This window comes from Anoplolepis gracilipes, chromosome 6 (assembly GCF_047496725.1).
Source record: "Anoplolepis gracilipes chromosome 6, ASM4749672v1, whole genome shotgun sequence".
Lineage (NCBI taxonomy): Eukaryota > Metazoa > Arthropoda > Insecta > Hymenoptera > Formicidae > Anoplolepis > Anoplolepis gracilipes.
The window spans coordinates 746810-770299 of record NC_132975.1 but is presented as its reverse complement, the minus strand read 5'-3'; the positions used below and the strand labels follow the sequence as shown (position 1 = coordinate 770299).

The 23490-nt window shown below is 37.0% G+C and overlaps 3 protein-coding genes across 3 annotated transcripts in view; 1 reads left to right on the top strand and 2 right to left on the bottom strand.

Annotated features, from left to right (window-relative positions):
- Positions 1–23490, bottom strand: part of LOC140666906 (uncharacterized) — a 132238-nt gene that overhangs the window by 86414 nt on the left and 22334 nt on the right. The window lies entirely within an intron of this gene.
- LOC140666818 (uncharacterized) lies at positions 903–2708 on the top strand. The gene is made up of 2 exons (XM_072894369.1): positions 903–1011; positions 1200–2708. Exons 1-2 carry the CDS (start codon positions 903–905, stop codon positions 2186–2188), a joined length of 1098 nt encoding a protein of 365 aa, XP_072750470.1. The 3' UTR covers positions 2189–2708.
- On the bottom strand, positions 2710–5545 carry LOC140667105 (uncharacterized). Its single transcript, XM_072894791.1, has one exon. It carries the CDS (start codon positions 5543–5545, stop codon positions 4160–4162), a length of 1386 nt encoding a protein of 461 aa, XP_072750892.1. The 3' UTR covers positions 2710–4159.

Below are 23490 nucleotides of genomic sequence, written 5' to 3'. Positions count from 1 at the left end.
TTCGTAACAATCTTTTATCATCGGCGCTGGACCGTCAATGTGCGTTCGTTGCCACGGTCGATTGTAATGTTCGAAACAGCGACGATATGTCTGAACCTCCGAATCCGCCTTTATGTATTCCGGAAGTTTGTCCCACAGACGTTCCACGTAACGACCAAACTGTTTCAATAAAATAATCTTCGGTATATATTGCAACTGTTCTGAGGTAAGGTTGAGAATATCACAGTCATCCGACAGTGAAAGAAACATGTTTGATACTGAGCGGTTTCGATTTGATGCGCATCTATAAATAGGCTCTCCTCATCCTCCTCCTCCTCATAAAGTATCGTTAAGTCTGATTAGACAAGTCATGCGATTCGTGCTACAACCAACGATAATTAAAGTAACAAATTTTGACAATAGGCTAATGCCTGAAAAAGAAATACATAAACATGGAAAAATGTTACCGAATACAATACGCGGTCTCATTTGCGGCCCTTCGAATTGCGGTAAAACTAACTTGTTGATAAGCTTGATAGAAAGTCCAAACGGCATACGCTTTAAAAATTTATACATATATTCAAAATCGCTTCAACAACCAAAAATCAATATTTGGAAAATTTACTATCATCGATAGATGAAATTGGTTACTTTACGTTCTCTAATAACAGCGATGTTATTCCATTGAGGAGGCGCTTCCGAATTCGGTTTTTATCTTCGATGACGTAGCATGCGACAAGCAAGATACGATAAGAGAGTACTTCTCAATGGGTCGACACTCAAGCGTCGATTGTTTCTATCTCTGTCAAACGTATGCCAAGATACCCAAGCATCTTATACGCGACAATGCTAATCTGTTGATTTTATTTAAACAAGACGGTACAAACTTGCGACATGTGTACAACGATCATGTAAATACTGATATGTCGTACGATGATTTTAGCGCGTTATGCCAAAAATGTTGGCAGCACAAGTATGGATTTCTAGTAATTGACAAAGACAGTTCAATGAGCAATGGACGTTACAGAAGAGGTTTTAATGAATTTGCGGTACCGTAAAATGATCAGTTGCTATCGAAACATTGACAGAGCAACGTCTACATAAAAAAAAAAAAAAAAAAAACATGAGTGATCGTGAAAAGATTGCGCAAAAAATTGTACAAACGAGCGAGTCAATTCGCAAAAAATATCGCGCGTTAAAAACTGGTAAAATTGAGGAAGATGTAGCGTTGGAGAAACAGTTTAAGCCGATTAGCGAGCCTCTAAAACAGCTTGTTCAAAATACCATCGATGTAGAATCCGACGTATCGAAAATCGAGCCGTTCGATATACTCGAAAAAGACCATGTAGAAAAGAAAATTATTAAAGTTAAAAAACGACCAAGAATCTCATTGAATGATTTGAGCTCAAAGCAAAAACGATTAAACGTCTCATTAAATGATTTGCCGATAACTTCTACACCGAATCAAAGACGAACGATACCGGACACATCTACTCAGATAGAAATTGCGCAACCGCGTCAATTATCGTACGAGCAACCACCCGTCGACAAAATTTTTGAAACCACACCCGATTCGTTGGTTACAACGGTACAACGTGAATTGCAAACGTCCGCAGGTGTAAACATATTTCGAGAGCATTTAGGTCCACTCGGACAAAAATATATACTAACTTTTATGAATCAAGATAAAGATAAAGCTATGGATTATGTGTACGGCATTAAGTTTTCTAACGGTGGAATAATCCTCGGTGATAAACATTTTGACGTAGACAAAAATGATAATATAATTATCAATGAAGTAAAATATACGGGAACGCCTAGTCTCTATGAATTAATTTTCAAAAAAATCCCCGACGATGAAATATACACCGAAGATGATTTGCTTAAATATAAAAGTATATTACTAGCGACGAATGCGCATAAACGTGGGAACAAAGCACATAATCCAGTATTAGGGACTAAAGGATATAAGTATAAAAATGTAATTGCACCGTTATTGTCTAGCAGAAAAGCTGGAAAAGGTATACTACCGCGCGCTATGACTCTAAACGACAATAAGATCGACTACGTGCATTGGAACGATCCAAACGAGTTGATAGATCGTCTGCGATTACTAGATGCTTCGCGTCGAGCCGGTAACAATGCTCACGACAATGAAATCATGTCAATTATCGAAGAACTTCGCGAAGATGGTCTTATTATAAATTGAATGATGTATCGACAAAACTAATCAGTCGATCAGCGTCGCGTGACACTTTACGAAGCGTCGGAAAAAAAATGCCTATCAACAAATTTGGCTTATTCGATTCAAGAAATGATGCAACCGGTACAAACGGCTCTTGGGATAGATTGGTAAAAAGTTATGTGCACGAAAACGCTCTGTGTCGCGTCGTTACAGACTTCGATGCGAGGTCGCGTAAGATTCGCCGTGTAGCGCAACCTGAGGCTGACACCGATGTCGTCAACAAATTGTACGTGCAGTCCTGCATTAAAAGATTAATGAATCGACAGAAAGAATCAGACGAGAAGCTTACTTCGCTTGAGAAGGACGTGCGAGCATTACAGATTGCGCTAAACAATCTTCAACGCGCGGCTAACGCTAACTCAGAGACAGCTATCAACCTGAATGAGCATCAGTGAACGGGTTAGGAGCGGCTATCGAACGGTTATCGAACAGCTACGAAGGATTATCGAACGGCTGCGAACAATTATCGAACCGCTACGAAGAATTACCAAACTGCTATCTAACTACAATGAGTGATAGTGAACGACCTAGCAGCAGCAGCAGCAACAGCCTCAAACGAGGCTATCAACATCTCAAGCAGGGCTGCGAACGAGGCTACGAACACGTTCTTCATGGCTACACTCAAGGTTACAAACAACTCAAGAACTCCTACGATCATTCGAAAGACGTCTGTGAACGAGGCTACGAACGGGTCAAAAGCGGCTACGAACGAGTCAAAAACGATTGTGAAAAAGGCTGCGAACGGGTCAAGAACGATTTTCGAATGGGTGAAGGACGGCGGTGAACAACGCAAGAACGGATTAAGAAAACATGAAAAAAATAAAAAACATAGAAAAAACGGAACTTAAAAAACGGTTATTAAAGGATGATAAACAAAAAATGAGTGATAAAAAAGCAAACAACAAACAACCATCGAGAAAAACTGGCAAAGCAAAGAATCAACATAGTTTGGAGAGACGGCAGTTGGTAAACGAGCTGCACGCGCCAGCGAGAAAAAATTTTCCCCGAAGACACGTCATAGTGCGGGGATATGATGATCTGTGGCAAGCCGACATCGTCGAGATGCGTCCGTATGCTCGAGTCAACAAGGGATACAATTACATACTCACTGTTATCGATGTGTTGAGCAAGTATGCGTGGGTCGTACCGCTCAAGAGTAAAGGTGGAAGCGAGACGGCCGATGCGATTGCAGAGATAATTCGAGACGATGCGAGATGCCCAAAAAATTTTCAAACCGATCAAGGAAAAGAATTTTACAATGCAAATGTACAAAACCTCATGAAGAAACACGATATTAATCATTATTCGACATATTCCGTCATGAAAGCCTCGATCGTGGAACGTTTCAATCGTACTTTGAAGAATAAAATGTGGAAAATGTTTACGCTCAATGGAAACTACAAGTGGATCGACGAACTATCGAGACTCGTTGAAGAGTACAACACGCAAAAACATCGCACTATCGGTATGAAACCTGTCGATGTTACTCCAGCCGTCGCGGAGAAACTTTTACATACGGTGTACAGCAACGTAAAGATTGCGGCGCCGGCGAAATTTAAAATAGGCGATTCGGTGCGCGTGAGTAAATTCAAGACTTTATTCGAAAAAGGCTACACACCAAATTGGACCACCGAAGTGTTTGAAATTGTTAAGATACAGAAAACTAATTCCGTGATATATATATTAAAAGATTCGCGCGGAAATCCCGACGCCGGTGGATTTTACTACAACGCGTTGCTAATCCCGATATATATCTTGTGGAAAAGATATTGAGGAAGAGAGGGGATGAAGTTTTTGTGAAATGGTTGGGATTCGATAGTTCACGGAATTCTTGGATACATAAAAATAATGTATTTTAAAAATATAACAAATATTATATAAAGTTTACATATATAAATATATATAATATTCAAATATATACACTTTTTTCTTTTTTTACAACGCTATTCTGTAATGCCCCCATGGTAGCGTATCGATACTTTTAGGTATTATATACCGTTTATCATCGTGTGGACTTAGAGCAATTTTTTTCTGCCGCATGGTATATACTTTATGCATTTTTGATCTTATACTTGATTGCTGTCGCGTTATTTCAATTCCTTCGTTCAAACACTGCATGTAATCGTCAAATGTTATTGTTTTCGTGACGACGCTATTCTTGACACCTTTTACCTTTTTCGTATCCTTTTTACCATATACTTTTAGCGCATACATTTTTGCTCTAAGCCCGACAAATTCTGTCATTATCATACCGTTGTTTTCATCCTTCATCAGACCCGGTACCTTTTTATTCACGAGCGGTATACCGTACGCATTGTCTATCGCATAATCGCTCGTGTCGATCTTGCCGATGTCGCGCTTCATATTCTCGTACATGTCTTCGCACTCAATGTGATATATGAGACTATCCGTGTCGGTGTACATGACTTTACATTTTTCTTTATACATTGGAATCATGTAATCGTGATGAAATTCGTACAAATACATCTTGGATACATCAAGTATACACATACCTACATAGATTGGTTTGTAAAACTTCACCTCGAGTCTACGCAATTCCACAGCGATTAAATTTTCCGAAAAAACGCTCCTACTATGAAAATTTGGTTTCGCGATCTCTGCGCCGTACCTATCGTCCCATTTTGTTATAAGTTTAATATCTACGCGATTGCGCACATTTTCCATCGTTTTGCCGAAAACTGCTTTATTCATTAATTTGTATAAATTCTTTTCAAAATCATTTTTCGCCATTGTTCTAAATTGCGTGTTTAATTCAATATATGTACGTAACCGTGGAGATTGCGCGAATTGTAATATGCGATGAATTTTTGTAACGCGAAGACCGTGTCGCGTACATTGCTGCAGATTGCGGTAGTGTATTACGTATCGTTTCTTATCGTATAAGGTTGCGAGCAACTTGTTCTCTCTCTTGCCGGGTGGTTTGTCACGCGTCGGACAAAACGGTAAGTCAGTATGCGCGTTGTGAAGATGTTGCGGGTACTCGAGATCGACTTCGAGGATATAGCCTGTAGGCGAATCGGACGCGATCGATGATAGATCAAAATTGCATATATTGTCGACCCATTGAAAACTAGCGTAAGGCAAAGGTTGACACATTGCCCATCCGTATAAATTATTTATATCAAAATACATTAGATACGATGACGGTTTCAATGGGTCGTATGACTGCATGTACTTGTTATTAGCATGCGCGTATCTGTTGGAACATTGACTCAAACCACCGCGTATATCTCGTTCTATAAACATTACCATATCGATGTCAGTGAGCAATTCAAACTTAATATTTGTATGCTTCAACATGGCATCCCACGTGTATCCGGGCAGAGTATAGTAATGCGCAGGGCGTCGAGCCCGTAACTCTTGATACAATTGTCACGAAAATTTTCAAAAACATTGGCTAATAACAAGATATCGATTTTTAAATATAGATCGCTATATTCGCCTAGCGTTCTGATGGAGAATCGGTTCCAAACAGTCTCGGCGTGCGCGTAATCGCTCTCGGATACTGTGTCATCGGTCAAGGAACTGTAAAATAATTCGCGCGGAGGTAATCATGTATCGTGCAATTTATCTACACAATCGATATATTCGTACGGAAAGACACCTTTTCGCGTTAACAGATCAAAGTCTTCTACCCGCAAATTTTGATATTCAGATTGTAAAATTTTTAATTTATCTTTACTGAGAAAAGATGCTAATTTGTTGAGACTTGTTGTGAGAAATTTAAAAGAATCGATGAAACATAATTTAATGTGATTTCGCGAATTGTCTTCCGTAAGTTTAACATCTTTCGTAAATGAAACGTATTTTTCTTTAGTTATCGGAAGTAGATCGATTCTTCCTTCGGACGCTGTGGCTATTTCCTCGATTATAAAATGTGAATCGTAACCGGATAAATTGTGGAAAATAATTGGAATATAAAAGGATTCCTTATAATTTAGATTGCAATTTGAATGCGCGGGACCTCTGTACCGCCCACTGAGGTGGCAATGATCGTGTACGCGCGTATTGTCTTCCACGAATGGTTTCTCACATATGTGACATTGAGTAGCACTGTTAAACTTTTCCAATTCTTCACGCGTCAAATTTATCATGGGAAGATTTGTAGATAAAATTGTTTTCACACACGTTGCTAAATTTTTTAATTCTTCAGCAAACCATGCAACGCAATTGGCTTCGCAACGAGAATGATACGCGGACAACGAATTATCGTACGAGCAATGTACATAATAAGCGATACTAAACACTTGATGATGCTGGTATACATTTTTTTCTGCTTCTTCTTCTTTGTCCGTCTTTCTCAAAACACATTCCAGGTCGGCATACACGACGAAAGGAACCTGCTCCTTCCTGTTATAGTTGTTAAAAGCGAGCCACTTATCTTTATCGCTCGGTAATCGAATAGCGCAGTTATTCATCTTCCCGCAGTCTACAGTATGTGACTGTAGTTTCTCATTCGAATAAAAATAATGTAGACATCTATAAAAAAGAAATAATAATTATATATATATATATATATATTTTAACATTTATAAAAAAATAGAAATAATTATATATTTATTTTGAAAAAAAATCAATAATATTAAATATACATACCGATCGCAGATATATTTTTGTCCATTGTGTTTATTGAGTTGCGAACTCACGAGTCGCGATAAATTCTTGATCCACGCGAAATGTCTGATATCTTGCGCATCTTGAATGTAGAGCAAATTGGCGTGCTTGTCCCTCTTTTGCTCCGAAAGACGAATAGGAACAATATTTTCGTTTTCGATGGTAAACACATTGATTGAAATATTGTTGTTAATTTCAAACTTTTTAATTTGATTAAGAGTCACTGGAAACTCAATGTCTCGAAGATTTAGCACATCCGTGTAACGCGGGTACGATAATTCTCGTTCAACCCTTCTTTCAGTGAGATACATAGCAGCAGTCACTGCCCATGCAAAACATGCATTGTCTTTGGATCGCACGTTAACTATCGCTCGCTTCATCATTATCTTTCGCGGTAATATAATATGACATCCCGCATGCATAGGATTATATTTATTTATATTTACAGTCAAATTAAGTATACGCGATAATGCCCACCCACTAACACGTTCTTGAAATTCTTCGAGAGATGCTAAAGTGGGCTCGATAACACGTTGCTTGTACCATTCGCGTAAATCAGATGTACGAAATAGTTCACAGTTTTTTGTACTTACACTTTTATCGTCGTGCTTTTCACCCGCCACAAACTCACCGTTAAACACAGTATTCACTTTCACACTGCAGTGTGTTTCGATAGCGTCTCGCACATGTTCGAGCACGATATCACTCGCGTCTTCGAGAAACTGGCGAGGTTCGATATAATTGCTATTGATTATCGCACCAGTCGATATACGGTTCTCGAACGCTGTATCAATTTCTCGCCAAAATAGTGCAGCTTGATGCGCGCTGTGTCCGGCACCCGCGTGTACGAAACGTTTGCGCAACGCATTTTTCAGTCCTTCGAGTCGCGCGATCTTTGCGATCAACAATTGTCGATATCCGATCGATATTCGCGGTCATTTAATTCGACTCTGCTCTTCCAACGACTTGATATAATCATCGCATCGCATCTCCCACGCAAAGTACTCCTCTACCGAATTTATCAAGGATTGATGCGTTGGAAGAGCAGAGTCGAATTAAACGACCGCGAATATCGATCGGATATCGACAATTGTTGATCGCGCGACTCGAAGGACTGAAAAATGCGTTGCGCAAACGTTTCGTACACGCGGGTGCTGGACACAGCGCGCATCAAGCTGCACTATTTTGGCGAGAAATTGATACAGCGTTCGAGAACCGTATATCGACTGGTGCGATAATCAATAGCAATTATATCGAACCTCGCCAGTTTCTCGAAGACGCGAGTGATATCGTGCTCGAACATGTGCGAGACGCTATCGAAACACACTGCAGTGTGAAAGTGAATACTGTGTTTAACGGTGAGTTTGTGGCGGGTGAAAAGCACGACGATAAAAGTATAAGTACAAAAAACTGTGAACTATTTCGTTAAATCTGCTCCATTTTTTTTACATATAAGGTACATTCGTGCAAGCTTCGATAATAATGGCGAGATGTGACTCTCTGTTCTGATTTATATCTAATCGTTATATTCTTTTCACGTTGCGAAAACGTTATTCTTTCGTATAAACATCCGTCATTTCTATAATATCACGTCTCTTTATCTCACGCATATTTCGTGGTAATGTAATATAATATGACATCCTCTACGCATAGGATTATATTTATTATTTATAATCAAATTAAATATACATGATAATGCCCACCCACTATGCGACACGTTATTCTTTAGCGCAAACATTCGTACTGTCGGCGCGTTATTCTTTAGCGCAAACATCCGTACTGTCGACGGTCTAATTATGTTATCATTTAGCCAAAAATTTTATCTCACGCTTTGTCGTATACATTTGTAACCGAATATTTCAATCGTCGTATACATTTGATTAGATTTCATCATACGGCAGCCACACACGGCGCTCGAGAAAGCACGTGGGGACGCGATTTTTAATAATTTCTAGCAGCCTTACATTGGCGCTTGCAAAATTACGTCACAAATACTCCCCTCCTCATTACGTTTTGCGATATTACAAATTGATCGCAGTACTTTCAATAGTTTAGTATCGCATCAGTTGTCCGTGCATAAGGTTGTGCTAAAAAAAAATGTGCTCCACAAAAGAAACCAGCAAGATGAATTTTTACATTCCGATTGAGAACGGTGAAATTCAATCAAAGAAAATGTAAGTTTCAATTATTTTCTAAATATTACTTCCTAAAAATTATTTTCTAAATATTATTTTTTAATATATTTCAATATTTTATATAGCGTTTCATCTCGTCGTGCGGTTTGCATACTTGGAAGAAGGTATATCTTAACCCCGACATCTTACAAATATTTGGAGATTGAAATAAGCGTTGGAGCTATGTCGTATGTCGAATTGATACTTGGTGACAACCAAGGTAATCGATTAGTATTGCCTATCGTACTCTGGCATTCATTGATGCAGAAACGTACAGACATTGAACGACATGTACAATCGACTGAAAGTCAACCATTATGGATCTGTGATCTATCTATCCAAATGATCGCATTAAACGGATCGAGAATTATTAAATTAACATTATCTAATAAGTCTTTGTATATGCAACCTCAAACATTATTACATTTATTCGATTTTGAAGATTGTATCGATCATATGCATTCATGGTTGTGTCAAAATACACATTTTGTGAATGAAAAATTTAAACAATTTTGTAACGTCTTGCAACGTAACAATATTACTGATGTAAATGATGCTGTGAAAGCGATTCGCGAGAGTGACGCGTTCGATAGCGGATCACTCGTAGATTGCGAATTGTTGGCGTGTGCTATAAATAATATACTTTATGATACTTGTAACAAATAAAAAATAAAAAAAAATTATTATTAACATTAATGTTTCTCTTCACACTATTTTATTCTACGACTCTTCCTCCTCCTCCTCCTCCTCCTAGCGCTCTCTTAGTCTCAGTCAAACAAAGACGTTTACTTCTCATAGGATCATATGCATAGTCTGTTTAGAAAGAAATACTCTATTTAGAGAGAGATGAGATATGGGATCTCGTGTATATATTTGAGATAAATGCGCGTGGCGCGTGGTTAGTTTTTTTCTATACGCTCTAAGAAGAAGCTTATTACGTGCTCGTGTCGCGAGTAAATCTATACGTTGCGCGTGTGTCTTCCGAATATGGATGAAAATAATGGTAATGATTATTTTATGATAATTTCCGATGAAGAAAACTCGGACATTGAAGTGCCGCTTTTAGAACTATCTAGTGATGATGATGACAATAACGCCAATATTGGAAATATCGGTTTCGATATTATCGAAAATAATGGTGATATTAATATGAACAATTCTTCTGACGAAGAGGGTGATTTGGACGTTGAAGTACAACGCTTAGCTGACAGTGACTATGAAAGTGATAAAAGTGTTTTCGAAGACAGAATCAATCGTGATTTGGACTTAGCGGATATTAATTCGTATAATGAACTAACAAGAATGTGCTGCATATATTTTTGTTATGCAACTGCAGATGGCACATACTTCTGCACATCGTGTTTTATAAGAATGGCTTATCTTTTTGATAAGATTTGTGCTGTGCGGGAACATTCGATTAATATTTACGCATTAATACTCAGATTATTTTGTAGCGAGTGTTGAACTCCATTATTTCAAATATTACCTTGCAATATGTGTCCGATTTGCATGACTTAAGACTTGTGTGAATACTACAAAAAAAAACCATTATTATTGTGTAAGTGTCGCACATACACCGAGGACTTATGTGTAAAAACCAAACAAACTATTATTGTTACGCATGGGTGACACTCCCGAGAACCGGAGGTGCGAGGAGGTGACTTCTCAGTTTAACGAGGATCGTCTTTGTTTGCGGAAACTCTTTGGTGAGCTTCCGTATGAGGTGTGGGAGAGGAACCGTGGCTCCCCGAAACTCTGCAGGAGGACTCCAGGTCGTCAGATGAGAGAGACTCCGAATAGATTGTGAGTATTTATAATTTTTATCATTTTAGAAAATATTTTTAAAGTACTAATAAAAATGTTTTTTTTTCCTGTTACAGACGCAGCTATGACGAGTTCCCATGGCGCATCGCCCCTACAGATTTTTAATTTTTTAAATTTTCTACTATAATTTTAATTCTTTTTTATATTTTTATATTTAAACATATAACTATTTTAATTTTTTAAATTTTCTATTACAATTTCTATTCTTTTTTAATTTTAAAACACACACACACACACACACACTTTATATGTATACACATACACACTTTTTAAATAAAATTTATGTTAAACTTATATATATTTATTACTTATCCACCTTCATCATCTATCCCATCCTTCTTCCTCTGTATTAGATATAATTAGATAATAAGATAACATTTAATACTATAAAAAAAAACTTAACATACAAAAATTATCTTTTTTCTCGCGTACGCCTTAGCCTCCGTCTTATCGCGCCTCCACTATCCTCCTTCCTTTCTATTCTTTCTCTCGCACCGCATAACACGCTCTCCTTCTCGCTATCCTTCTTCCTCTCTATTCTTTTCTCTCGCACCCATATCTCCTTTTCCTATCATCATGCTCTCCTTTTCTTACCATCATGCTCTCCTTTTCCTATCATCATGCACTTCCTTGTCATACACATACAGCGCTTTCCTTCTCACACCACGTCATACTCTCCTTGTCCTACGCTATATAGAACGCCTATCGCACCGTCTCCCTCTATCGCGCTGCGAACGTCTATCGCACCGTCTTCCTCTACCGCGCTGCGAACGTCTATCGCACCGTCTCCCTCTACCGCGCTGCGAACGTCTATCGCACCGTCTCCCTCTACCGCGCTGCGAACGTCTATCGCACCGTCTCCCTCTACCACGTTGCGAACGTAATTATTTATTGCAAATATACATTATGGATAAACAGAGTGGGGTGATTATTTTATCTATAACAGTTGACATTCCTCTCTCACCATCAGACCTCCGCAGTCAGTCGGAGAGGACACTCCCTCCACGTGCGGAACCATATGTATGCCTCCCCCTCTCCCCCTCCCCCTCAATCAGGGGGGTGTTTGGTACCACCCTTCCCCCTCAATCTGGGGGGACATTTGGTACCTTCCCCTTCCCCCTCAGTCTAGGGGGACGTTTGGTCCCCCCCCCCGGTCAGTACGGGGGCGAGGTACCTCGCCTCGTCCCCCCCACTTACCTCATCCCCCTCAGATCCCTGGATTAGAACTCTCTTATCCTATCTACTCAAGGGAAATGTCACTGTCCGACACCAATTTGATTCTTCTTGAAATATGTTGTTAAACACAAAAATCTAAGAGACACGTATTTTTTTATATGGGCGATAATTCATGTTTAGGGAGTGAAACACCCTTTTGAAAAAAGCGGTATTTTCTTTTAAAGTTGAATATTGTCGAAACTATAAGAGATAGAAAAAAAATGTTAAATGAAAGTTTAACAGTTTGAAAAATACTTTAAAATTATGAGAAAAAATTTTTTATTTTTATTGTTTGTTTTCCAAAAAACCCCCACCAACCATATTTTTTTCAAAAATTGTTAATTTTTTTTTCACCAAATTAAAGCTTATTTTTTTCTGAATTCAACCATATATAAATAAAGTTATTTTACGAAATATCTTTCGAAAATTAATTTAAACACTTCTGTATATATACACACTATTCGTGCTCATCCATACTATGTGCATGTGGCGGCCACAGGCCACCACAAGCGCCTGCAAAAGCGCTCGCAGCACTACGCGCGAACGCCCGCGCGCAAAACTCATTACGCGGAGCACCGCTACGCGGCGCAAGCACGCGAGAATCAAACCCGCGCGAACGCCCGCGCGCAAAATCCGTTACGCGGAACACCGCTACGCGGCGCAAGCACACGAGAGACAAACCGCGAGCAGAATCCAACGCGCGGCATATAAGAGCCGACACCCACGCATCTCAGTAGCACGTCTCGTTCTGCGAAGCATTATACTACGCAGAAGGCGCGCATTTTGAACAGACATATCGTCAAGAAGCAGCCGAATCCTGAGGCCGCTTCTCACGCTCCGCTCACCAGGGCCAATCCGAGAACTCCGGGCGCCCAAGAATTCGCCAGCCTCGCCACCACGAAGGGTCAGCTTTACCTTCATACCGTGGAAGCTGACACCAATAGACCTGCCACCTCTACGACGAATTCGACCACCGAGAAGTTTGCTGGATCTGTGGGTGAGAAGGTATACCTCACCATCGCAAGCGTGGGAGCTTCCAGAGCGCCTCTTTCCACTACCTCCATCGCCGCAACGGCCGACCACCCAGGAACGGGCCACGCAGCCAACAGCGAGAGGACTATACGTAAGGGGACGCAGTGCCAAGCGGCCAGTACGAAGTAGACCGTACAACATTCCACATCGACAAGCGACAAGACTTGCCAATACGAGGGCAGCAGCGATTGGGAGGTTACCCCCAAAGACCACGGGACACAGACGGAGCCTGCGAGACCAGGAAGGGCCCAGGAAGGCAGACGACGAACCCCGAAACGTCAGAGTTCCAAGGTGGACGAGAACAACAACCTCGTAGACCGTTGGGGACCGGCAAAGACCACGAGAGCGCAGCCTCCGATCATCTGGCGTCCGTTACGCCGATAGACACGCAAACGGCCCTTTTCAAGGCTACCACAAAAACATTCACACCACACTTAACATTGTACATAGCCATACTCAGCGCCCGTGTAAATAGCCATACTGAATAAACCGTCATCCAAGAAAACCACAAACTGTGTCTCGTATACCTCTGTTACGCCTCTTCCTCTGCAAATACCAAACGAACGAACACGAAGGCGGGAGCAACCGCCATATGCATAAGCAAGCATCATTGAAACAATGAGACAAATAAAAAATGTTTTAAGTAATATTTATATAGTTTTCTATACTTTATAATTGTATATATATATTTTTTCTTAATAAAAATAATAATTTTATAATTTTTTAAAATTATTTAAAAAAATTAAATTCTCGCAATTATGTCATTATAAATGGCATGTTTTATGATATTTACAATTTCTACTATAAATAAAAATTGAAGACAATTTTATTCAAAATTTATTCATCTGTAATGAAATTATGTTATCAAATCTTTGAGAAATAAACCAAAAAATTACTATATGTATGTGTGGAATCCACTTATAATAATAATAAAAATATTTTTGAGATAAGTATAGTATTTTTAAAATCAATTGTAAAGTAAGATAAAATATAGATTTGTACGTTACAATTTGTAAGATATTTTATCTTACATTACAATTGATTTTAAAAATATACTCATCTCAAAAATATTTTCATTATTATTGTAAGTGGATCCACACATACATATAGTGATTTTTAAAATAATTTAAAAAAATTATAAAATTATTATTTTTATTAAGAAAAAATATACAGGGTGTCCGGTAATACAACTTTGGTTCGAAACATTTTTCTCAGAGACGTTTCGTTTTCGAGATATTTGACCATTCCCAAACTTTTCTAACACCCTGTATATCTACATACACATATATATGCCGGTAGAGCTCCAAATACTCTCGATTAGACTGGAATCGAGTAGATATTACTTTCAAGGGTCTAAGAAAGTGATTCCACACATTTTGGTCTAATTTTGGAGAGCCGAAAACAGGCCTTATTGACCCTCCTCCTTTGCTAAGGATTTTGGCTTAACATTATTTATTCCCAGATTCAAACTGTTCAGGAAAAAAATGATTAAAGACATTCCTTATAACATTTTACTAAAGGAACTGACGTCAACTCTTATTAAAGAGAATCCGAGCATAAGAATTCATAATGCTTTCAGATTAAAAAGAAGAAACAAATTAGATGGAAAATGGATAGACTCAGAATTTGTTTGCATTGAATTCATACATCAGGACCTTCCTATAACTGTGGAAGGTTACCTTGAAGATTATGGCCTATATTCTCCTAGAAGATGCTTTCGATGCGGCAAGATGGGACATACGAGCAAAAGTTGCAACAACGGGACGGAATCCGATAGCGCACAATGCTAATTGGTCAGTGAACATTAGGATAACGTGACCAGATGTTTAGTGCCTCGATGCGGGACGTGTTCAAGAAAGTAAAAAAAACTTTAATAAAATGTGTTTTTATATTTTTATATATTTATTAATATATTTAAACTGCAGAAGAGAGAAAAAGAGAGAGAGAGAGAGAGAGAGCGAGAGAGAGCGTATTTCTTAATTTCTTACAAATTAATATAAATTAATATCACAAAATTAAATACTTTTCTCCCATAAAATAAACATAAAACTTAAGATCAAAATTAAAATTAAACATAACATCAGTCTTAAGAGGATGCTGGAGTGTCGGCCGAACTTCGATGGGTAGGCGCCTTCATTTTAATGTAACTAAAGCGTCAATAATTATCAACATTCAGTTACGTTAGTTATCAACAATAACTTATCTATTGTATATATACCCTGAATCAGGATCCCTGATAACCAAGCGTGCTAGCACGACAGCGCACGTTATGCTTAGCATGCCGTACAGACACTATGTTAACATTATGCCATTACATATCGATAAAGTAGATGATGCTTGCACGATGTTATCACAGTAAATAAGTTAAAAAGTGAAGTTAATTTAATAGCATTTCGCCGGCACAATATACACATGCGAGCTATTGTATGAATACCTAAAATAAAGGAGACTTTCAGGAGACATTCTATAAATCACCTCTGGAATTATTTTTTAACCAGTGCCAACGTGCAAACCGCATCTGATGTCAAATGGTACTAACTACTATTAGAATACACATAATCTCAATTTTTAGTTAAAAATATAAATAAACAAAAAACGCATTGTTTTTTTTCAAAAATTTTTGTCCAGATTAAATGTTCTGTGCGCATAATTTCAAAATCATAAGTATATTTTGTTACATAAAAGAAAAGAGGGTAATTATTTACCAAGGTTGGGAAGTAACGCGTTACTTATAACGTCGTTATCGTTACAGTTACATTTTTTCGGTAACTGTAACGGTAACGGCGGTACCAATTTTGTTTGTAACGGAAAATGTAACTTCGTTACATTCTTCGATAACGAGTAACGAAATTAACAGTTACTTTCCAGACAGTACATGTCTATAAAAAAATGCTTAAAAGACAACTTAAAGACGTCTTATTAGCTTTTAAATATCTTTAAAATGTCTTTTGACCTTCCTGTGCAGTCTGGGATTTTTTTTCAAATATACTTGATATACTATATTTTCTCGAATATAAAATTTTCAAATAAAGAAACAAATATTTTTCCTTTCATGAATATGCGCTCATTTTATATGGTACATGTAACATATAAAATACGATAGATACGTGTGCATATATGCACGAAATGAAACTTAAAGATTGATAAGAGTATTGAAACGTAGTATCACATAGAAACTGCTGGCATTTCTTTCTAATATCTTTATACTTTGTAATAAAACATTTAAGTAGACAGATAATTGAATGATTAATCAAGAATTCGATGATATGAAAATTATCGTACCGTGTTAGAATTTTAAAATAAAAAAATTGAAGAAACGCGAAAGAAGCGATTTTAACCATATTTATAAATCTATTGAAAGTGAACTAACAATAAGAAAATTATTTTATTTACATTTACAGAATCTAAACGTATTTGAGAAAGCTTGTTTAAACTTTTTTCAAAAGTTTTTCTTATTTAAAATAATTTATTATTATCAAAATTATTACACACTTTATATCAATAGCGATATCATCACTATCAAAAAAATATATCATTTTGATTACTTTAATGTAAAATAATGTTCAAAAATTTTTAGTGTTTAGTGTAAAAATTTGACCTTGTATTAAAAAAATGTTTATGTAAAGTTTATATTGTATAAAAAAAGTAACGGAAATTGTAACGATTCGTTACTTTTTGAGTAACGGTAACAGTAACGAGTTACTTTTTGGAAAAGAGAACGGTAACGGTAACGAGTTACTTTTATAAAGTAACTTTCCCAACTCTGTTATTTACTATAAGGGAGGCAGCTCCAATGACCTTGACCTTGACATATATTGTGAAGGTCACTGTCCTGAGTAATGTTCAAAAGGTTTTAGCCGTCGCTCGTTATTTCTTAAAAAGTTTGACAAATAGGATATTATTATTCGTTCGTAGGAGTAGTTATATAATATCTTATATTGTATATTGTGTAATTTTATTTAATTTATTTCATTTATTTATTTACATGTTTACTTTGAGGATGCTTAATAGCCATTACCTCAAAAAAAACATCTAATCGTTTTTCAAAATCAAATTTTTTTTTAAATATAAACTCTGCTAAATAATGATTAAAATGTTCCTCTTTACAACCATACTCACAGTGAACAACAATACGAAAGGATACAGTCTATACACACACACACACACACACACACACGGGGGGTTCAATGGGGGCCTTCGGCCCCCCCTCCCGCACCCGCCCCGTCCACCTCGCTTCGCATATACATTGCTAGACAAAGCAAAGTTCACATGGGTTTGCAACTTTCCACACGAAGCGAGGTGGACGGGGCGAATACGGGAGGGGGGCCGAAGGCCCTCCCTTGCACTTCCCCGTGTATGTGTGTGTGTGTGTGTGCGTGACAGTTGTAGGTCTCTTCAAAATACACATTTTATACCCTATTCATTTTTATTATACGAGTGACAGTTTTCGGGAAAAACAACGATAAAGACTCTAAACCTTATACAATATTAATTATAACATAATATATAACATAATCTCACTGCATCTGCGCATACACTTTCTACACATATACTTTCCTACCCACACAACAATGGGTTGGGTTAGGTTATTTTTTTTGGAAGTGGAGCCCCCCGCAGGGGGGCCGAAACCACTGTATCCACGCATACACTTTTCACGCATAGAAAGTCTATACGCAGACATAGTGGGTTCCGTCTCCCTGCGGGGGGCTCCACTTCCAAAAGAAATAACCTAACCCAACCCATTTGTTGTGTGGGTAGAAAAGTGTATGCGCGGATACAGTGGGACTATATTATATATGGTATTATAATTAATATTGTATGAAGTTTATAGTCTTTATCGTTATTTTTTTCGTAAACTATCACTCGTATAATAAAAATGGATAGGATATAAAACATGTATTTTGAAGAGATTTATAACTTTTATTTGAAACATTTTTTTAAATTTCCAGTATTTGATAAAATAATTGAAAAAAACGTCAATTTTTAACAATTTTGTATGTAACTTTTTAGTAAACAGCGAGCGATGGCTAAAACCTTTTAAGCGTTACTGAGGGTGATGATCTTGACAACATATGTCAAGGTCATTGACTTCTGAATGGGGTGACCTTATGTAAATATTTACCGAATTTTAATTTAAGGTTTCATTACAAAGATATATAATAATAAAAATTGGAAACTTACAAAAAATGATGACGGCTTTCGATATTTTCGCTGAGAAAAAATCGACTCCAAATGATTTCAAGAATCTGCCATTAACAAGTTTTTTACCAATTACCGAACACCCTGTATATGAGGTGTGAAAATTGTCCTATTTATGAAACTTGTTTTGATAATAAATTTTTAAGAAACAACGAGCGACAGCTAAAACCTTTTGAACATTACTCAGAACAATGACCTTGACAACATATGTCAAGATCAAAGTCATTGAAGCTGCCTCCCCTATAGTAAATAATTTCCGAAAAGAGTAATAACCATGCAAGCATTATTATCTTTCATTCACTGATCGGATTTTAGCAAGCAAAGGAAATTGCTGGTGTGATTGAAAATTATTCAAGCTGTGTGCAATTAATTTACAAGTAGAAAATGTTAATCAGAGTGAGATTCATCATTAGGTACATGTTTATTACCAGAATATTTAAAAAGAAAAAATGCATACTGGTTAGTAAACATTCACTCATCTAACAATGGATTTCACATTCTAATTTATGTTTTCTACTTGTAAAAATCTGATAATTGCGCGTATCTCGAACTATAATTTTCTATTACACCGGCCATTTTATTTACTTGTCAAATTCTGAGACAACGCTTCTATTCTTTTCCTTTGTATATAACAATATATCCCCATGATTGAAAATATAAATTTATTAGAAAATAAGGTTAAATCGCTCTAAGTAATGAAATCTGTTTCATTCGAAAACAATATGACATCTAATAACATAAATTGGCATTAAAACAAATCCTTTTAAATATAAATAGAAATACTAACTTTTTCATGCAGTCTTTCTAGAAGAAAACTCCACCGTGACTGGGAGCAAATGTTTCGCATCATGTTTTCGACTCATTTTTAGAGACACAAATAACTAAATTTACTACACTAAATAATGTACTTTACTAGATCTAACACACAATTACACATGAACACACTAAAGTTTTTCTTAAACTCGTCATAACGAGTGATTTCACGACTCTATTACTGTACGCCCAGTACATGATTGTCCGCGCACTAGATCAGCTGATCGCGTGCGCGTATACGTATGAGTGTATGACTCGACTTACTCCGCGTGTACTGATATTACGCGTCTCTCTCTCTCTCTCTCTCTCTCTCTCTCTCTCTCTCTCTCTCTCTCTCTCTCTCTCTCTCTCTCTCTCTCTCTCTCTCTCTCTCTCTCTCTCTCTCTCTCTCTCTCTCTCTCTCTCTCTCTCTCTCTCTCTCTCTCTCTCTCTCTCTCTCTCTCTCTCTCTCTCTCTCTCTCTCTCTCTCTCTCTCTCTCTCTCTCTCTCTCTCTCTCTCTCTCTCTCTCTCTCTCTCTCTCCCTTCTCTAAAATAAGTTAATTTGTCAATTAATTAACTTATTTACATTTTAGAGAGAGAGAGAGAGAGAGAGAGACGCGTCAGTTTCTTTAGACTCCGCGATAATCGTGTATATACAGGGTGTTCGGAAATTAAACCGACAAACTTTCAGAGGTTCACCCTGTATATAGGTTTTTATAATTATAAGAACAAGTACGGAGAAAAATAAAAATTTGTATTCGCAATTTTAATAACATTTGTGTCACATCTTTTAACATTATAATATATTATAATGTTGTATCCAAGATATCTTTTCAAATATAAATTTCACAAAAATATTTCAAAATTATAAAAAGAAAATGTAAATAAGTTAATTAATTGACAAGTTGAATACTGAATTACTCTTATGTCAATAATTACATGATATAAAAATTATATAAATATAAATTATATATACAGAGTGTCTTATAACTAACGAGCCAACGCTCGTGAGCGGGTAGAGTACAGTGAACTGAACAAAAAAGTATTAGGTCATTTTGCGATTTTCGCAATAATTATCAAAATATTAATTAAATAAGATCGACGAATGAGCGCGCGTTTCGCGCGGCTAGACCGTGGGCCGTACGCTCTAGGCATGTCGGCGGCGAGTGTCGTACGGGTCGCGTAGCAACGAAATATATGGCCGCGCGAGCAACGAGCGAGCAGATTTCGTTGCTACTGTTACGTGCCGCAACTCGCATTCCTAAACATTTATGATTTCCGTTCCTAAACTAAAACTAACAAATAACGCCTAAACTAAAACCAATAAACCTTTTTTTTTCATTTCCTCAAATTTCCCGACCCACGAACCGATAGGAAGATTCATGAGATAATATATATACATATTTACTCTTTACCTTTTTCCTTTTCTTTATTACTCCCGAAACACGCTCCAATCGTCACTTTCGAGATTAAAACATATTCAATCATTGATCGTTATTTCCACGGGTTCCGAAATTTTGTTCAACCCCCACAAAGGGCCTTTCTTGTATTTTATAGTTAGTTACACAATTATTAGTTAGTTCTAAGTCGTCAGTCTCAGAGAAAACACCTTCGACGTGTTGTGCCTAATAAAGTCTTGTAACCAGATAACTGCATCTTTTATTCATTACGGCGCGTTCAGCACGTAAAAATTGGTGGCAGCGGTACCCAGTTATCCAGAAGACAAATCGTTATCAATTATTTCACTTCGTTATTTACATAAAGTACGAAGTCGAAATAAAGTAGGAAAAAAGAATACGAGCGGAGAAGTCTGAATTCGAGAAAACCTTACAAGCCGTACAGCGAAACATTGAGGTAGAAGACCGAAGACTAACGCTAACTGTTCCTGTTCAACAAGTGCAGCAATAGGTGCAATAATTTTGTGGTCTATCCACCGATAAAACCTTGACAAATATGACTGCTCAATATACAAGGTAAAAGGTCAGGTAGACGTTGCGGAAATACAACGGGCGAAGAAGAAGACGAAGCATTCCGGAACCTTTCCAAGAGAACGCCAACAACGAAACTCCATGGACGGCCGACACGTAAAAGGGCTACTTCATAGGATTTCGAGTCAACAGCATCTTGGAGCAACGTCAAGCATCCCCCAACCCCCAGCAATGATGTTATACGCCGTATTACTGTAAGCTAATGAACTACAGAAATCCTAAAGCGCATTATAATACAGATAGCTCCGAAGAAAGTAGTTTAGAAAATAGTAGTTTTACGAAATAGCAGTTTAGAATTTAAATTTACATTAAAGAAAAAATCGATAATCATGAACGATCAAGCGGCAGATTTTACGCAAAACCAAGACGAGATGAGCCATAGTCGTAGATCCCCTGTTTCGTCAAATAATAGTTATTTTTCTATTCGGAATAGTTTAACACTTTTACCAGTTTTCAATGGTAAAAATATCCTAACACATCAATTCATATCCGACTGTAAAGGAATTCTCGAATTAGTCGAACCGGTCGAAAGAACATTCTTTTTCAGAGCAATCCTCCAAACAAAATTAACAGGCGAAGCCGCACTAGTTAGATCCTTATACACGATAACGAATCTCGACAAATTATGTAGCGCGTTGGAAAAAGAACTCGGCAATTACAAAACTTTTAATCAGTGGGAACTCGAAATAAATAATCTTAGGCAAAATAGAGATGAATCCGTTGAAAATTATATTACTAAAGTAAGGAAATTAAATTCTGAAATGATTGTTGCAATTTTTAATTATCTTGATCCAGCAGCAAGAACAGGATTAAGAGCTTTTGCTACTAATAAATTAATAGATAACTTTTTGGGCGGATTACACAAACATATCGGACAACATCTCTTAGCACAAAAATTTAATACATTAGAAGAAGCAGTAGAAGGTCAGATTTATACGAAAGTCACAATATCAAGCAGAAAGATTTAAAGTTAATAAACCTAACGTTCAAACTATAACTTGTAATTATTGTAAAAAAATCGGGCATTCTGAAAATGAATGCAGGAGGAAAATTTTTCACATGCAAAACCGAAACGGAAATTCAAATTCAAATTTTCAATATAACTATAATAGACGTGAATTTAATCTTGTGCAAAATTTCGACAATAATTCTGGAAATAGATTTAATTTACAAACCAATAGATATCAAATAAATAACGGGCAAAATAACGATAATTGGTATAGCTCAAATAATTCAAATAATTATCGCCATAATAATAGTAATAATCAATCTAACAATAATTTAAACTATCAAGGCCAAGCGACAAGCGTGCAACGCCAAGACCAATCATCGAGCCGTGCAAATCCGATTCACCTGATCGAAACAGAGCTCGAACATACACAATCTGAATAAATTCCCGAAACGTTATCTCAATCCCTTTCAACGAGCTCAGAAATCCAACGGACAAATTCTTATTAGATACGGGTGCTGACATAAACATTATTAAAGCGAATGCCTTGCTCCGAGATACATTAGTATATCAAGATAGAAAAGTCGAAATACAGGGCATAACGGAAGAGAAACAGCAAACTCTCGGAACTGTATATTTAAATGCAGAAAACGGCAATCATGAATTTCACGTAGTACCGAGTAAATTTCCATTGAGAGAACAAGGAATTATCGGATCAACTTTTTTACGTCTCGAAAATGCAAAAATAGACTTTAAGAAACAAACGGTTACTATACTAATAATAAAGTATATTCATTAGAATATAGTAATATGTTAACATTACCGGCTAGAAGCATATGCTCATGTATAATTAGAGCTAAACAAAATAATATTAATGACGGATTAATAAATCGACAAGAAATATCAAACGGCGTATTTCTTATAGATCATAAAAGTAACTAACCGTAATATACATACATATGTAATTAACACGACAGAAAAAGAATTGAATATCGAGACACCTACAATCGACGTAGAGCCAGTGTTAATTAACACGAGCCCGAGGGACAGCCCTGCGTACGTAATTAATTCGGTAATCTCAAATAATCTAACGGATAGATTAAGACTATTAAAGGAAAATTTAAGATTAAATCACTTGAATGAAGAACAACTTTCTCTATTACCTACGATAGAAAATTATAACGACATATTTCATTCACGGGAGACAAATTAAAAGGAACAAATCGAATCACACATTCTATCCCTACTATGGATAACGCTCCTATAGCCGTTAAACAATACAGATACCCACCTATTCACAAGGAGGAGATTAAACAACAAATTAACAAACTACTTGAACAAGATATTATTTAACCGTCTCTTTCACCATTTAATTCACCATTATGGGTGGTATCAAAGAAAGCGGATGCTAATGGTAACAAAAGATGGAAATTAGTAATAGATTTTCGTAAATTAAA